Here is an 18,326-nt window from a genome sequence, read left to right on the forward strand (position 1 = left end):
CCAAGAACTCCATTTAGCCTTATGACCATTTAATATTACTCTTTGGGGTAGGAGTTGGTTTTTTGTTTGTTTGTTTTGTTTTATTTTTGTGTTGTTTTTGATTTTTTTTACCTCACTATTTTCTACTGTGAGAAAATAATGGAATTTGGCAGATATTCAAAGGCTCACCTGGAGATTAATCTAAACTGATTGAATTTAGCGAGAGTGATTGACTTTGCTGATTAGCCTACTTCAAGTTAATTAGATTGTAACCACACCTGGCTAGCCATTAAGAATGTGTTGTTCTCAGAAGCTAAGGACTCTGAATTCAACTCAAGACCACCTTAAAGTCCAGTGAACCAATGGATTTGGATGATGCCTGGCAATCAGCTTGAAGCAGAGTGTAAGGACCGCCTCTGCTCCAGACCAATAAAAGCTTCCACACTCAGTTTGAGGGGAGTTGGTGGTTGAAGCAGGCTTGTGGTAGGGGACTTGAGGAAGAACCCGACCAGGCTGGAACTCTAGGCTAGATAGGACTTTTCTTAACTTCCCATGTTTTTTTCCCAATACCTAGTATGCTTTAATAAATGCTTAATGCCCAAAGACTGGTGCTAAAGCTTCTAATTTAAGGCAACAACACATTAGATTTTTTAGACCACACATTTAGATTTTAAACATCACACTGCTGAACGATAACCCAGATCTTCTTTTACATTGTGTTACATAAATTATTGTGGGATTAGGCTGGGTTTTCTAAAATATTGCTACTTTTCAATTAATGGCTTTTGCACCAGTTTGGCAGAAAGCATTTATTATTAATTAATATCACATATTAATAAAGTTTTGACCTTGAGTCTTCCTGACTTCCCCATTAGTCACAGGCTTACAGGCCTAAACAAATACATACCCAGTGTGGAGATTAAAAGAGAGTCCAGGAAGAAGAGATACAAGAGACAAGAAAATTACCCTGGTATGGTCAGGGATTTTATCCTCTTTTTGCTAGAAGTCGGTCACCACACATTGATGTAAACGAATTGGTTAGCATCAGTCAGCTCCATTGATTGACATGACTTTGGGGGTGTTCTAGAGATCAAATTCCAGCTTTCTAGGTACATGTCTTCCCCTAGTTAATCAGAAGGATCAATTTGAATTCTTTTGTTAAGTTGAAGTCTCATCTCAAGTTGGTTTCTGGTGAGGGGGAGAGAGCATCTAACATTAACATGTCTGGGTTTCTCCTCAAAATTCATTATTTTATTTTATTTTATTTCATTTTGTGGGGCAATGGGGGTTAAGTGACTGCCCAGGGTCACACAGCTAGTGTCAAGTGTCTGAGGCCCGATTTGAACTCAGGTTCTCCTGAATCCAGGGCCAGTGCTTTATCCACTGTGCCACCTAGCCACCCCAAAATTCATTATTAATAATTATTTTCTCACAGCAGCAAAGCAATTTTCTATGATTGACTTCTTTTCCCTTTGCACACTCATTTTTATTTATTTATTTATTTTAGCAGTATGATGAGTTGTAGATATGGGTAATGTTGTCCTAAGATACCTGGGCCTCTTGCCACTCAGGATTTCTTCCTGGTTCCCTGCTGGGGTGGGACAGCCAAATTCCTCCCTAGGTCCTGCTGATACTCCTGCACTTTCCCCCCTGGCCAGCCATTCAGCCCTCTCACCAGACTGCACACTCAGTTCCAGAAGACACTAGTGCTGTAGCTGATTCAGAGGCTCTGGGGTAAATTCTTCAGTTGCAGGGTCCCTGGGGTCTCTGTTGGTGGGATCATGGGGTTGGATTTTATCTGTAGCCCTGCATGGCTACTATCTATAGCTGAAAAATAATCTCAGCCCATATTTTTGTGTGTTTTTCTGCTTCAGGGGTTCTTTTATTGCTGCTTTTGGAGCAATGGTATCAGCAGCTCTGTGTGTTTAATGTCTTTCTTCCTCCATCTTGGCTCCACCCAGTAATATATTATTGCCCTGAGGAAAAGTGGGAAGGGAAGGAGATGGTGGTGGGGGGAGAAGAGGGGAAGGAGGGAAGTGAAGTTTCAGGGAGGGAGCTACAGAAAGCAAAACACTTTGGAGGAAGGTGAAGATGTTCTGCATAACAGCAAATGTATGACATATGTTGAATTGCTTGATTTCATAGGGAGAAATGAGGATAGAGGGAGGAAAAAAAAGTCAGAAAACAGAACTAGCTCAAAGGCCTTAACCTCATCAGAGTGGGCTCAAGGAGGGAATAACACACACACACCTACTTGGGAGGAGTAATCTAATTAACACTACAGGAAAGTAGGAGGGGAAGAGGATAAGGAGGGAAGGGTGAATGAAGGGAGGGTAGAGCTGGGGAGGGGGTGGTCAGTAGCAACACACTTTTGAGGAGGAATAGGGAAAAATAAGATAGAAAATAGAGTAAATATCATTGGAAGGGAATAGGATGGGCGGAAATAGTTATGATGATTGACTACAATTTCAAAATGTATAGTACCTACTCTGCTGGGCTAATGTGAAGAAAATTCTCTGTCAAGTGCAAGGTACTATGTAGAAGTTCTGATGAACAGGATGCTATTAGAAAAACCTGGGAAGACCCACGTGAATTGAAGCAGAGAAAAATGTACTGTATACAAAATAAGAGCAATAGTGTAAGATGATCTGCTGGGAAGCACGTGGTTATTTTCAGCAAGGCAATGATCCAATATAACTCTGAAGAACTTATGAAAATTGCAATCCATCTATAGAGAAAGAATAGATGGTATCTGAAAAAAAGACTGAAACACATTTTTTTTTTGTTGTTTTTAGTGAGGCAATTGGGGTTAAGTGACTTGCCCAGGGTCACACAGCTAGTAAGTGTGTGTTAAGTGTCTGAGGCCAGATTTGAACTCAGGTACTCATGACTCCAGGACCGGTGCTCTATCCACTGCGCCACCTAGCTGCCCCCTGAAACACATTTTTTTTGACAATTCCTTAATCTGAAGTTTTGTTTCTATCTGTTTTCTCTCACAAACTAGCTAATGCAGAGTTGTTTTCCATGACTACTCATGTATAATTTATATTGAATTACTTGAGTTCTTGGGGTGGGCATGGAAAGGGGGGAAAGAAGAGAAGTTGGAACACAGTTTTAAAAAAATTGATGTCAAAATTTGCTTTTACATGTAATTTGGACAATAAAATTCTAAAAAAAGAAGAATACTGTAGAGATAGGAAAGGAACAGATTCAGAAGGGCTTTTAAAGTAAAAAACAGGAGGCAGCTAGGTGGAGCAGTGGATAAAGCATCAACCCTTGATTCAGGAGGACCCGAGTTCAAATCCATATTCAACACTTGACACTTACTAGTTGTGTGACCCTGGGCAAGTCATTTAACCCTCCTTGCCCTGCCAAAAAAATAAAATTCACCAACAGGTTATATTTGATCCATGAGGAAATAGGAAGTCATTGGAGATTATTGAAAAGGAGAATGACATGATGAAAGCTGCAATTCAGGATGACATCATTGATAGATGAGTGGAGGACTGGATGAGCAGGCAAAGACTTGGGGAAGTGTGATAAACCAGAAGGCTACTCCAATAATCCAGGTGTGAGATAATAAAGTCCTGGACCAGGGTGCTCCACTGCCAGAAGAGAGCAGTGATTATATAGGATTGAAGTTACAAAGTATTTCACGTGAAATTTAAAAAAAGTAAAGTGATTCTCTAAATCAGATGGCATTTTATTAAGAGGGGTATGCTACCTATGAATAAAAAAAAGGTGCCTCTGGCCACAGTCCCTGAGCAAAAAGACAGCTCTCTGCTTGTGGGTTTTGGGAGATACAGAACTAGAGGCTGAACAAAGGAGGTGAAATCCTAGGGTTGGGGGTAACATGATTGATTACAGAATGGAGGCACAGGGAACATGATTGGTTGGAAGTTTGATAATGAGGAGTAGTAATCCCCCAGCACCCTTCTTGTTTGTGATTAAGAAGTATCCATTGTTTGAGTTCACCTATAAGATGGGGGACTTTTTGGATAACAAACTGGACATCCTTGGAGGAAAGCTAAGTGGTTTAAATACATTAGGTCTAAGTCCTCTTCATTCACCTATGCAACCCATGGGCATCTAATTCCTTAGGGCAAGAACAGAACCCACGTGCCCATCCCCAGCAGGCATCAGGGCTCCACAGAGATGGAGACCTGAGGAAAATGTATCAGAGGTCACATGAAATGGGAGTGAGGGAGAGGAGAACTGAAGGAGAGGAGAGAAGAAAGAGGGAGAAGAGGAAAGGAGAAGAGAGGGGGAGGATTCCTTTTCTAAAGGTCGCCAATGTCTTAGTACTTGTGCCTCAGGCCACAGGGGCCTAGAGTGTGGGTTCTGTGGACATCTCCACATTGTCCATCTTTGGCTCAAGCTCCTTACATTTAGCTAAATATGGGCCGCTCCCTGAGGGCTTCTCATTCTCCTAGGTCCAGGACTAGGATGACTCTCCGCCAGCCTCTCTGCCTGCCCTGGGATCTTGTTCTTTTCCTTCCCGATAATTTACACAAAACCTCCTCTTGGGTGCCTCAAGGTCTTGGGGAAAACAGGTACCTGTAGAGAATGGAGGAGGATATAGGACAGGGGGCAGAGATCACTCTGGGAGGCTCTGTGGGCATCCTCACCTCACCAGGTACTGTGTCCAGTGCAGAGGGAATGGGGTCATATGGAAAGGAAGGAGCAGGGGACAATGGGGCAGAGGAACTGAGTTTTATCTCCTAGAGATGTCTCCCTGCATGGTCCCCTGGGAGATAGAGAAGAGAAAGGAAGGTTATAGAGGATCCCCCAGGAAGAAATGAAGGTCCAGTCATCACCCATCTCCTTGTGCCTTCAGACTGCAAAGGGGTTCACTCTCTCTCCTCCACACTCACCCAAAGGGATGGATCCATGGCAGAAGAAGTCCATCAGGAGGAGGCAGGAGGAGGAGGAAGAGGAAGGCAACACAAGTGAGGGGTGACGATGAGGGTGAACTGGGGTTGTGAAGCTGGGGTGGAAGAGAGAGAAGAATTCTCTGAATTATTACCCAGAGGGGGACCCTCATCCTGCCTCTGTAGCTGTCCCTGAACCTTGTCCTCCCGTTCTCCTCCACAGCCACCCATCACCACCCAGCGCCCAACTGTTTGGCAGAAAACCTGCTCAGAGGGGGGTTGGTCATCCCTTCAAAATTAGTGGCCAAAAGCCAGAGACCAAGATGGGGAGGTGTGAGTCACAGGGAAGTTAGGAGGGGAAGCCTCATGTCCCAGCTCACACCCTGGGTCCCCTTGGACCTGGACTAGAGGTCAGTGTCAAAGGCTCTGTTGTCTCTTATGCTGGGACTCTGGCCAGATCCAAGGCCTTGGTTTCATTTCCTTGTAAGGCCTGAAGGAGGATGTGGTCAATGGGAAACTCCAGTGGGTGCCATGGGCTTCTTCCTCTCACCTCTCACTGTAAGCTGCAGGGGGTCACTGACTTGTGTCCAGAGACTTCCATTCTTGTTGAATTGGTAGCTGCAGCTATAATTGCCAGAGTGTGGGGGGTCACAGCAGTCAAGAAGAACTGGGCCCCATCTTGAGTGATGTCAGTGCTTGGTAGGAATTGTTCACCTCCCTCCTTGTACAGTGTAAACTTAGAAGCCCAGGATGGTCCCCAGCACAAAAGGGTCATGTTGGGCTCCTGAAGCCACCTCTGGGCCAGGCCAGGCAGAGAGAGAAGGCTTGGGAAGTGCACCTGGAACCCAAAGAGAGGCCAGAGATTCTCAAGGTCTTTTCTAGAGGTGGAATGGGGTGGGGGAAGAGGAAGACCTGGGTGATTCCATCAAGAACTCCCTGACCATCATCTCCTGCTTCCATTAACTCTTTGCTCATTCATTTCCTAAAATCTCTTTCCTGCTCAGAAGTAGATGTTAAATCTAAGGTGTTCTTTGGGGCTGCCCAGAAACAGGGAGGGTGTTCCACCTTCTGTCCTTGGCCCTTAAGGTTGGAGCAGGACCTGAAGTGTTCCATCCTTCCACCTTTGCTCTCCCTCCCTTAGGGAACCCCAGTCCTTGTTCCATCCTCAGTGTCTTGAGGCTAAAAGGAGCTCAATAAATATGTCCCCTGAGACTTCCCAGGCTGCCTAGTAATCTGCCCCTTTAAGCTTTCATTTTACACCTGGGAACCTATGCACCCCTCACCTGTCACCCAGATCTCCAGGACCTCACTGGGCTCAGACACCTGGCGGGGAGCCATCCTCCCATAGTAGACACAGCTGTAGTTTCCAGCATCCTGGGCCCTCACAGAGAGGAGGTGAAAGTCAGCTGAGGTTCCAGATGGGCTCAGGCTCTGCGAGGGCTGGGGGACCCCATCTTCAGCAGGGTGAAGTTCACCCTCCAGAGGGTGACTGAGGAGGCTTCCGGCACTGGAGAGTCACATGTGTCCCGGGATCCACCACAAGGCCTGGGAGGGCTGAGAGGGAAGGCTTGGGGAGAGATCCTGGCAGAGGAAGAACAAGGGACTGGGATCAGGACACCTGGGTCAAGGCTCTGATCTGCCCTTTCAGTCCCCCTCTGACATTGACCCCTTCACTGGCCCCGTCTGAGCCTCAGTTATCTCCTCTGTAAATGAGGGTTTTGTACTAGAATATCTCAGCCCTTTCTAGCTGTGCTGAGCTAGGAACAAAACAACTTTCCCACTAGAGGGAGCTCATCCAACCTGTGGTCTCAGGGCTTTGATGACTCCTGGGAGGGAAGATCATGACCCCTCACTTTTCATCTGGGGTAACACAGATAAGCCCAGGGCTCAGATCATAGTCCACTAGAGTGAAGGCTCAGGCTCATTTGCAGGCTCAGTCACTCACATGTGTGACCTTGGACAAGTCCTGCCCTCTTTCTGGGCCTCACTTTGATCATTGGTAATGGAAGGGTTCCATCTCGAGAACCTCCAAGGCCCCTTTCAGTTCTGGGACTCTGGGACTCTTCTTACCCCCCCAGCTCAGTCCCCACCACCACCTTTCTTCCCAAGATTCCAGATCAGAACAGAAAAGCTTCATGTATTCCAAGATCCCAGAGTCCTCACAGGCCCTGGGGCAGAGCTGGCTGTGTAGACCCCATGCCCTTGTCTCTTTGAGGCCCCTGTCTGGGTAGAAAGCAGAGGGGTCATACTCAGAGTTACTCTGAGCCCCCCTGCCCCTTACCTGGCACCACCAGCTCCAGGGCCTCACTGAGCTCTGATCCTCTGGCAGGGGCTCTCCCATCCCTGTAAGTGCAGCTGTAGCTCCCAGTGTCCTGGGGTCTCACAGAAGGGAGGAAGAAGCGAGCCCAGGGCTCTGCTGAGCTCTGATGCTGTAAGGGCTCCTGGGTGCCAGCCTTGGACAGACTGAAAGTCACCTCTTCAAGGGAAGGCAGCTTGGGCCGTGAGCACCAGAGAGTGAGGTTGGCCCCCGAGACCACCACTTGGCCAGGCTGGGCCAGCAGAGTGGGCTTGGGGAGTTGTCCTGAGGAAAAAGGGTGTCAGAGTCAGGGTGAGATTTCACTTCTAGGTCTCCTCTGCTAACCCTGTAGCAACAGGTGCAACAACAACTAAGTCTCTATTCTCACTCTTGTCTGGGCTCTGCCTTGAGCTTGGATACCCCCACTATTCTGGGGCCCAAATCTGATTGCATGTAGAACAGCAGAGGGCTCTGCTTCTCCAACCTCCCCCCAGACCATCCCTTCAGAATTCCCAGAATTTAGTCTGCTCCAGAGATCTGCTGGCCACTATATGGGAATAGAATAGAGGTTTTGTGGTGTTTCCATGTCCAGTCACCATGCACAGTCAGCTCCAAGCTCTTGCTGGGATGTGACCCATTGTGGGGGGCCATCTTCCTGTAGTAAATACAGCTGTAGCTCCCAGAGTCCTCGGCCCTCACAGATGGAAGTGAGAAATCAGCCCAGGTCCTTGCAGGGCTCTGCAGCTGCAAAGGCTCCAGGCTCTCTGCACCCAGGAGGGCAAAGGTGTAGTCCTGAGAGGGGGCCTGTTGTGACAGTTGGCACCTGATGGTCACTTTGTCCCCTAGCATTATTGAGTAATAAGATGAATGTGAAATCATAGGTTTGGGGAAGACATCTGTGAAAGAAGGAAGAGGAGAGTTAGGAACCTGATCTCTCACCCAAATGCCCTCAAATCATTCCCTGAAGCAGAGGTGAGAAGGGGCAGGGTAGGCAGAGGGTCCCAGGCCAGGCCCCTTTGCCCAGTGCTCTGGGCCTTTCCCTGGAGAGGTAACGGGGCTCCCTGGGATAACCTTAGAATTCTGTTCTGGGCCTCAGGAGCCTCTGAGAGCACAGGGTGATGGGAGGAGAAGGGACAAAGGACAAAGAGGCCCCCTCCCCACCTGCCCCTCTTCTCACCTCCTCCAAGGGGCCAAGCTCAGTCTCTATAGTCTGAACCTCCTGGCCTGAAGCAGGATCCGGATGTAACATCACTGGTGAATTCAGACCTTCCTCTAAACTCTGAGGTTTGCAGAGCTCTTTCCTCCCAATAATCTCATGACTGGGGGTTAGACAGAGACCCAGATTCCAGCCCTGGCCCTACGCACTTCCCCACACTGCCATGGGGTGCCAGCCTGACACCCCCCCTCAGTGAAGCCAGCACAGAGCAGGCAGAGTTGGGGTATCCCTGAATGAGCAGGGGCTGGAGAGGAGGTGGGGGCTCCCTCTGGGCAGCTCTGGGAGGAATGAGGCTTCCTCTGGTTCTCCTGCCCTAGCTGATCACCCCCTCCAATCGGAGGCCTCCTCCTCAGCATTTGGGGGAGCCCCAAATATTCAGGCACATCTCCATCCCTCCTGCCCTGAGGGAGCTCAGTCCCTTGCATCACAGGCATGAGTGCTGGGATGAGCTCCTTAATCATCCAGTCCATGACCTTCTTGTTGTGGAAGAGGAGACAGAGGTCCCCAGAAGGCCAGGGGTTTGCCTACAGTCACACAGCTAGAAACTAGTGGGAGAGGTGCTGGTACTCCCTGCCCAGGCTTCTAACCTCAGTCTTCTCCCTTCAGCAGCTTCCTTCTAGCACAGGCCAGATGCACAGTAGCCTGGAGTGGTGGGAAGGCCCCAGTATTGGGGTGGGCACAGGAGGAATGTAGGCACCACGCTGGGAGATACAATGGCCAGGTCATCACCACGTGATGCCATCAGGGCCAGCATCCTGGAGCAGCCAGCATTGGAGCTGGACTCGAAGTAGGAGAGTGAAGGATGAAGGTGGAGGGCATCACAGGCAGGGGGAACTGGGAGAGTAAAGGCAGAATGGTGGGACATGATGGGAGGTGACAGAGTCATCTGCCCAGGCCAAGGGGAAGCTGGTGAGGGCACAATGGAAGGAGAGGAGAGAAAAGGGGATGTTCCCAGTTTGGGCCTGAGAGAAGAAGGGAAAAGTTTATCAGGATGATTTTCTCAGTCAGATGCTGCTGTGTGTCCTCTGAGGGAGAGGAGCCCAGCTGTCCTGGCTGGGTCACCAGGGGAGGCTGAGCAGCTGGGGAAAGAACCTGGGTTTGGGGGTGAGAGACATTTATTCAAACCCTGTCACAGATATTAAAGAACCATGTGAGCTGCTCAAGTCTCCTGACCTTCTCTCCAGGACTCAGTTTTCCTATCTTTAAGAGCAAAATTGGGGGCAGCTAGGTGGTGCAGTGGACAAAGCACTGGCTCTGGATTTAGGAGGACTTGAGTTTAAATCCGGCCTCAGACACTTGACACTTACTAGCTACGTGACCCTAGGCAAGGTCACTTAACCCCTGCTGCCTCCCCCCCCAAAAAAAAAAAGTGAAATCATGGTACATGTGCTCTGCCCCTCACACAGTTATTGAGGAGAAAGGCTTCAGAATGTAATTTATGTCCCTAAAATGTCTGCGGGGACCCCAGCGTTTCCCAGAATCTGGGGAAGTGGGAGTGCAAAGGGGAGGCAGGCAGTAAAGCCTGAGGGTTTGCCCCACTTTTAGCTGACTCTCCAGAGGGATCTGGGGCTCATCTCTCAGGACTGGCCTCCCTCCCACCAGGGATGGTTGTATACCAGCAGCCCCTCACCTGTCATCACCACCAAGACCAGGGGTTCACTGAGCTCTGACCACCAGGGCCCCTGCCCAGAGCGGCAACTGTAGTTTCTCGCATCTCTTTTACCATCCACCTTCCTGAGCACAAACTCTGCCAGTTCCCAGGATGCATTTCTCTCTTCTCTGAGCTCTCCATCCTTCCACAGCTGGAACCTGTCACTCCCCAGGTGGCCCTGGCACCTGAGGGTCACATCTGCTCCCTGGTGAACCACAGGACTGGGGACAGCCCAGAGGGTGGGCCTGGGGAGGGTGGCTGAGAAGGAGAATACATCCAGGTTTCCAGGGATTCCTCTGCCCCCAGTGTCTTAGCTGTGAATCCATTCCACTCCCCAAGTCACCCCCTCTATTTATCCCAATGTCTGCTGTTGTCCCTCCCTGATTATCGTAGGGATGGCTATGCGGGCTGAGCTAGAACAAAGAGAATAAGGAAGGAAATGGAGTGCTGGGGACAACTTACCCATCTGTGCCTTAATTGCCCAGGTCCAATACAGCCCTGTGAGAGAAGCTGGGGTTATAGATGGCTCCCCTCCAGCCCACACTGAGCCCATCCACAGTAACCAAATCCCCAGAACCGTCTCATTCTCCTCTGGTCAGAATATGAAGGAAGAGCCCTTTGAACATATGCTGAGTTCTCCTGTGCCACACAATATTCTGTTTGCTCCTTAACTTCCCCCTGTCCTTCAGAGTCAGCCAGCCCAGGGCCTTTTCTCAGGGTCCCTTCCTCCCCAGGCCTGACCCTAGAGACTCACCAATGGAGAACAAGATAGTGACTGTGGGGGCCATGGTGGCTCTTCAGCTCTGCCCTGGGCTGCCCAGGATCCAATGAGCAGAGGGGAAAGGCTAGCATGCTTGGAGGCTGGCCCAGGATGTGGTAGCCGGCCCTGCTTCCTTATACACCCAAACCCAGGCCCCACAATTTCCGCTCCTATGATGAAAGAGGGACCAGGGTCCTTCAAGGTTTAAATCTGAGGGAACCAGAGGGTCTTAAGGGTTCATGAACCCCGGCAAGGAGCAGGGGTTCTCGTTGATACCTACTAATGCAGACTCAGCCTCAGACCCTGAGCTCAGATGGTTGTTGGGAATGTGCTCCATGCGGTATAACTGTGGGGTCCATGTTATCCTCAGCTCTCATGGGATTAATAACAACAATAACACTGGCTAAGAACATTCAGTTTTTCAAATTAACATACCAATATTATCCCAGTAGATCTTCACAATAAGAAGGGAGGTACGTACTCTATTATCCCCATTTTATAGATGAGAAAACTGAAGTAGACAATGGATAAGTTACATGCCCAGTTCTCACAGTCAGGTTCTCGTAGCCAGTAATTGTGGGAAGCAGGATTTGAATCCAGGTCTTCCTGACTACAAATCTACTGAAGTTATGAAGCTGGCACCAGGTATCATGGGGTTTCTAAAGAGAGGCAACTGCCTTAGGCTACCCCAATGGCAGAACCCTTCATCCCAGGGACAGGCAGCAGAAGTGTTGACATCTGCATTCAAAAGTATTGTAAATACCCACAGAGCTCACCCTTGAAGGGAGTAGGTGGTAGGGGGATGTCTAAGGACTCTGCCTGAGCACAGCTGATCATTCTGTTCTGCCTTGTCCATCCTCACTCAGAACTTTCCTGGCACAGCCCCATGAGTCTGGGAGCCTCCAGCCTAGACAAGACCCAGCTCAGACACCATGGCCATTTATTAAGACCTGTGCTGTGTGCTGGGGTGCAAAGAGAAAAGAGGAAGATGACTGCTCTCAGGGAGATTTCATTCTGCTGGTGAGGAAAACAGAGTGCAGTGTACATGTCATTACAACGTATGTGTGCCAACATTTTGAGGGTGGCAGCTTTAACTTTCAAGGGCAGTTTGTTAAGAGAACAGGGCCCCCAAAGGCACAGAGTAAAGGTTGGGGATAGAGGACTGAGACCCTGGGAGGACTGAAGTTGAAATGAATGAGAGGTGACAGAAGCGAGTCCGGGGACCTGGCCTGGGCAGCTGTTGGCTCAGACACCTGAGTGGGCACATGGGGCAGCTAGCCCTTGACTGCAAGAATAAGTAAGAAGACCTAACATTCATGTCTTGTGGATGGAAAAGGGGGTGAGCACACATGGATGATGGCAAGTCAGGAGATCACTGGTCCTGCCTTATGCCCTCATCCATCATCATTCATTAAGCACCCACTGTCACCAGGGTCCAAGGTACCTGGGGGGATCAGAGACAATAAAGGTTCTCAAGGGGCCTCCATTGCCTCGGGTGAGACAACAAGTGCACAGGTGGATGTCTGTGCAGAATAAATGTTTGCAGGATCTAAATATATGCAGTAAAGACACGCATGTGGGCAGATACACATTAGTTTGAGAGCGAGGGCACCAGCCCTGGGGAAGCAGGAAATGCTTTTATGTTGAAGATGCTGCCTGAGCAGGGTCTTGAATGAATGGCAGTATCCTGGGAGGAAAGGTGTGGGGGTGCATGACGGACAGACACAAGGTCCTTACAAAGATGGAGATGGGGTTGGGAAGCAGTGGTTCTTTTGGCCGGACCTTAGAGCACAGGCAGGGGAACAATGCGTGACAAGTCAGGAAAGGTCCCTTGGGGATGGATTGTGGAGGGCTTTAAAGCCCTCCAGGGCAAAGTCTTATTTTATTCTAGAGGTCCCAGGGAGCCACAAAGGGGTCATAGTTCCTGGACCCTGTACATGTTCCAGTTAGTGAAAGTGTTTGATTGAACGTGGTGTCTGGAAGGAGGATTGTGCCCAAAGGATCCCAGGAGGAACTTGACAGTGTGGAAGGCCATGGGTAGGGAACAAGCTCTCTGTGATGTGGGGAAACTACTGGGCAGGGGAAGGTAGAAACTCGGCCCTAGTTTCTTAATTTCCTGATAGTAAAGTGTGGGCTAGGGTTTAGACAGCTTCTGCACGTGTCTGTGGGACAGCCATTCCTGTCATCTCATCCTGTGCCCAACCTCCAATCCTGCTTACTCCTTCCTTCTGCCCAGCAGAAGTGGTACCAGGCACTCACCCCTTTTCTCTGACCCAGTGACTCCAAGGATCGTGCTGGAGACCTGAGGGTGGATGTGAAGAGATCTTTGGATTGGGGGTCCTGGAGGACAGGAGAGAACAAGTGGAAAGCAAGGAGAGGGCTCCCAGATAGAAGAGAACCAAAGCACCTGTGCTGGTCATTCCTCTCTGTCTTTGGCCATGAACTTTGTTGGTGGGTGGCAGTGAGAGGACCATATCCTATGTTGGCCACCAGATCTGGATCACCCAGAATAAGCCAGAGCAAAAGAGAACATTGTGTGTGTGTGTGTGTGTCTATGTGTGTGCATCTGTGTAAAATCATCAACTTCTATTTATTAGTTCTTTCTCAGGGAGCAGAATCACATTCAAAATGATGATTAGTATTTGTGAATTCCCCTCCAGTTTATTTTTACTATTTTCTCCCTCCCAGAGGCCCTGCTACTCTCCCAATCCTAATGCACACAACACTCAAAAGTCCTCCCTAACTCCATCCCCCAGTTTTCTCTAACTGTTCACAAGACTTCTTCCCTAACCTTACATGGTGCTTCCTCTTCAGCCAGGATGAGAGTAAGTTTCCAACATTACCATCCTCCACCCAACCTGCTTCTTTTCTATCAGTTCTTTTTCTTTCATTCCATATTGTTAGAATATAATATTTATGATATAATTATTTGCTTTTACATTTGCCTACCTGAGTTTGTTTTTTATACTCACCCCCATCACACACAATTCAGCCCAAATCCTTCTTTCAAAATACCTTTGAAATGATGATTTTAAGAATATAGATTAAAATGGCCCAGAGAAGCCAGGAAGTTGCCTGAGCTCTCCCATGTTTCTTCAAAAGCAATATTAAATTAAGCCTCTAAATTGATTTTGAAACTACAGAACCTACAAAAAGATGGAGAGACACAACTGTGATAGACTTGACTCTTCTCATCAATACAATGGTCCAAGACAGTTTCAAAGCACTCATGATGGAAAATGCTCCCCAAATCCAGACAAAAGGAACTGTGGAATCTGGATGCAGATGGAACCATGCTATTTCTATGTTTCTGTTGTCATTCTTTTTTGAGGTTTTCCCTTTTTGCTCCGATTCTTCTTTCACACTATGACTGATGCCAAAATGTGTTAACATGATTTTTCAAATATAACCTATAATGGATTGCTTGCTGTGTTGGGGAAGGAGGAGGAAGGAGAGGGAGGGAGAAAATTTTGAAACTAGAAATCTTATAAAAACAAATGTTGAAAACTAACTCTATATGTAACTGGAACTAATAAAATACTTTTGTGAAAAAAAATATAGATAACATTTTCATATATGTAATAAAGAGCTTGACTTTGATGAGTGCCTTACAATTATTCTTTAATGTTTTCCTTACATTTCTTCTGGATCATTTTATATCAAAATTTCCATTGAGTTATGTTCTTTTTGTTACAAATACCTGAAAATCTTTCATTTTATCAAATGTCTGTTTTCTTCCATTCAGGATTATATTCAATTTTGTTGGATAAATTGTATGTAACCCTTGCTTCTGTGAGATTTAAAATTGGATATTAGATCATAAATCTCCCCTACTTAACCTTTCCCTTAATTTATCTCCCAAACTAGTAAATGGAAGCAGCTTTTGGTTTTCTAGATAGACCTTTTTATTTATAGTTATGATAGTCACAAGGTGATGTTGATTAGAAGGATAGGAAAGTAGAAACACAATACAAATCGTCTTAAGTCTAAGCTTAGTCTATATTCCTTATAAAAACTCACCAAACCGACAAGGCCACCTTTGGAGAGAGAGTCTGTGCCGCGCCGCCAGGAGTCCCACCAAGCAGGCAAAAGGCCCTACTCCCGTTCTCTCCACCCCGGAAGTCAAAAACCCCGGCAGGCAGTCTGACATGCGCAGCAGGCGGACTGTTCATCTCCTCCCCAAAAGGGTGGTCCTTGAAAAACTGGCGTCTTTCAGTTATCCTAACCGACTGTTAAAAACTTTCATATTTTACCACATTTCCCCCCTTTGCTTCCTCAAGAAACGGAATGTTTCCTTGATGGAACAGTAAAAAGAATATAATAACTTTTGCTGACTATTTCAGAAGATTGAGGGTTCGAGTCCCTTCATGGTCGCCATCTGTTAAGGGTTAAAATTCTAGCTAGTCTCTCTAAAATATCTAATGAGTGGTCGCCAATAAATTATAAGCTTTAGCAAGAGTTAGACTTTTAAGCATTTATTAAGGAGAATAAGAATTTGGTAAAGAGAGAGAAAGGCCTAGATTCCTATCTATTTAAAGGGAGAGCACATTTCTAGCTCCACTCTCCACTAGAGTCCAAAGGAAAAGAGCCCCAGAGTCAGCGCCAGTCTCTTCCTTCCTCCTCCCACTAGTCCGCGTCACTTCCTGACTCCTGGTCTTGCCCTCAAAGACCTTCGCTTCATGGGCAGAACTCTTCTACAGTAAGTATCCAGCAGGTGGCGTTATTCCAATCGTTACACTTCTTTGATCTTTGAAATATAATGTTGTGGGACCAGCTAGGTGACGCAGTGAATAAAGCAGCGGCCCTGGATTTAGGACTCCCTGAGTTCAAATCCTGCCTCAGACACTTGACACTTAACTAGCTGTGTGACCCTGGGCAAGTCATTGCCCTGCAAAAAAAAAATAGAAATATAATGTTGTAATATCTATGTTTTTTTAGAGTAAAAGCTGCCGGTTCTTTTGAAATTCTCATAATAGTTCTGCAGTCAAAAGATTATTTTTTTTTCTTCTTGCTAGCAATATTTTCTCCTCAACCTGGGAGTTTTGAAACTTGACTGTGACTTTACTGAAAGTTTTCCTCCTGGATACTCTTTCAGATGGTGAATGGTAGATTTTTTTCTATTTCTACTTCATCCCCTTGTTGTAGAACTTCAGGGCAATTTTCCTTAATAATTTCTTGTAATATTGTATCCAGATTCTTTTTTATCATAATTTTCAGGTACTCTAACAATTCTTATATTGCCTCTCCTCAAACAATTTTCCAGAGTAGTTGTATTTCTAATGGGATGTTTCATATTCTCTTCTATTTTTTCTTCTTGTATTATTTTTTGGTGTCTTACAATGTCATTTGTTTCCTCTTCCCCAATTCTAGTTCTAAAGGAGTTATTTTCTTCCTTAAGATTTTGCATCTCCTTTTTTCCAATTGTTTATTTTTCTTTTCATGGTTTTCTTGGATTGTTTTTTCTTCTAATTTTTCCTTAGTCTCTTTTTGTTGATTTCTGCATTCCTTTTTAAGGTTTTCCAAGAACTCCATTTAGCCTTATGACCATTTAATATTACTCTTTGGGGTAGGAGTTGGTTTTTTGTTTGTTTGTTTTGTTTTATTTTTGTGTTGTTTTTGATTTTTTTTACCTCACTATTTTCTACTGTGAGAAAATAATGGAATTTGGCAGATATTCAAAGGCTCACCTGGAGATTAATCTAAACTGATTGAATTTAGCGAGAGTGATTGACTTTGCTGATTAGCCTACTTCAAGTTAATTAGATTGTAACCACACCTGGCTAGCCATTAAGAATGTGTTGTTCTCAGAAGCTAAGGACTCTGAATTCAACTCAAGACCACCTTAAAGTCCAGTGAACCAATGGATTTGGATGATGCCTGGCAATCAGCTTGAAGCAGAGTGTAAGGACCGCCTCTGCTCCAGACCAATAAAAAGCTTCCACACTCAGTTTGAGGGGAGTTGGTGGTTGAAGCAGGCTTGTGGTAGGGGACTTGAGGAAGAACCCGACCAGGCTGGAACTCTAGGCTAGATAGGACTTTTCTTAACTTCCCATGTTTTTTTCCCAATACCTAGTATGCTTTAATAAATGCTTAATGCCCAAAGACTGGTGCTAAAGCTTCTAATTTAAGGCAACAACACATTAGATTTTTTAGACCACACATTTAGATTTTAAACATCACACTGCTGAACGATAACCCAGATCTTCTTTTACATTGTGTTACATAAATTATTGTGGGATTAGGCTGGGTTTTCTAAAATATTGCTACTTTTCAATTAATGGCTTTTGCACCAGTTTTGGCAGAAAGCATTTATTATTAATTAATATCACATATTAATAAAGTTTTGACCTTGAGTCTTCCTGACTTCCCCATTAGTCACAGGCTTACAGGCCTAAACAAATACATACCCAGTGTGGAGATTAAAAGAGAGTCCCAGGAAGAAGAGATACAAGAGACAAGAAAATTACCCTGGTATGGTCAGGGATTTTATCCTCTTTTTGCTAGAAGTCGGTCACCACACATTGATGTAAACGAATTGGTTAGCATCAGTCAGCTCCATTGATTGACATGACTTTGGGGGTGTTCTAGAGATCAAATTCCAGCTTTCTAGGTACATGTCTTCCCCTAGTTAATCAGAAGGATCAATTTGAATTCTTTTGTTAAGTTGAAGTCTCATCTCAAGTTGGTTTCTGGTGAGGGGGAGAGAGCATCTAACATTAACATGTCTGGGTTTCTCCTCAAAATTCATTATTTTATTTTATTTTATTTCATTTTGTGGGGCAATGGGGGTTAAGTGACTGCCCAGGGTCACACAGCTAGTGTCAAGTGTCTGAGGCCCGATTTGAACTCAGGTTCTCCTGAATCCAGGGCCAGTGCTTTATCCACTGTGCCACCTAGCCACCCCAAAATTCATTATTAATAATTATTTTCTCACAGCAGCAAAGCAATTTTCTATGATTGACTTCTTTTCCCTTTGCACACTCATTTTTATTTATTTATTTATTTTAGCAGTATGATGAGTTGTAGATATGGGTAATGTTGTCCTAAGATACCTGGGCCTCTTGCCACTCAGGATTTCTTCCTGGTTCCCTGCTGGGGTGGGACAGCCAAATTCCTCCCTAGGTCCTGCTGATACTCCTGCACTTTCCCCCCTGGCCAGCCATTCAGCCCTCTCACCAGACTGCACACTCAGTTCCAGAAGACACTAGTGCTGTAGCTGATTCAGAGGCTCTGGGGTAAATTCTTCAGTTGCAGGGTCCCTGGGGTCTCTGTTGGTGGGATCATGGGGTTGGATTTTATCTGTAGCCCTGCATGGCTACTATCTATAGCTGAAAAATAATCTCAGCCCATATTTTTGTGTGTTTTTCTGCTTCAGGGGTTCTTTTATTGCTGCTTTTGGAGCAATGGTATCAGCAGCTCTGTGTGTTTAATGTCTTTCTTCCTCCATCTTGGCTCCACCCAGTAATATATTATTGCCCTGAGGAAAAGTGGGAAGGGAAGGAGATGGTGGTGGGGGGAGAAGAGGGGAAGGAGGGAAGTGAAGTTTCAGGGAG

General features: G+C 46.4%; 1 protein-coding gene across 1 annotated transcript; it reads right to left on the reverse strand.

Annotated features, from left to right (window-relative positions):
* Positions 1-6,298: 6,298 nt before the first annotated feature.
* Positions 6,299-10,828, reverse strand: LOC122749988 (immunoglobulin superfamily member 1-like). Its single transcript, XM_043996616.1, has 6 exons — positions 10,768-10,828; positions 10,476-10,511; positions 9,993-10,271; positions 7,743-8,042; positions 7,132-7,431; positions 6,299-6,431 (listed from the first exon to the last, which is right to left on the reverse strand). The coding sequence occupies exons 1-6, from the start codon at positions 10,799-10,801 to the stop codon at positions 6,322-6,324; spliced, it is 1,059 nt and encodes a 352-aa protein (XP_043852551.1). The 5' UTR covers positions 10,802-10,828; the 3' UTR covers positions 6,299-6,321.
* Positions 10,829-18,326: the final 7,498 nt, after the last annotated feature.

This window comes from Dromiciops gliroides, chromosome 3 (assembly GCF_019393635.1).
Source record: "Dromiciops gliroides isolate mDroGli1 chromosome 3, mDroGli1.pri, whole genome shotgun sequence".
NCBI classification, from domain to species: domain Eukaryota; kingdom Metazoa; phylum Chordata; class Mammalia; order Microbiotheria; family Microbiotheriidae; genus Dromiciops; species Dromiciops gliroides.

Coding starts and splice junctions, on each gene's coding strand:
- LOC122749988 (XM_043996616.1), bottom strand. CDS start 10,801: ATGGCCCCCACAGTCACTATCTTGTTCTCCATTG. Junction 10,272..10,475: donor GGCAATTAAGGCACAGATGG/GTAAGTTGTCCC, acceptor TCTCCTTCTCAG/CCACCCTCCCCAGGCCCACC. Junction 6,432..7,131: donor CCTGGAGCTGGTGGTGCCAG/GTAAGGGGCAGG, acceptor TTCCTCTGCCAG/GATCTCTCCCCAAGCCTTCC.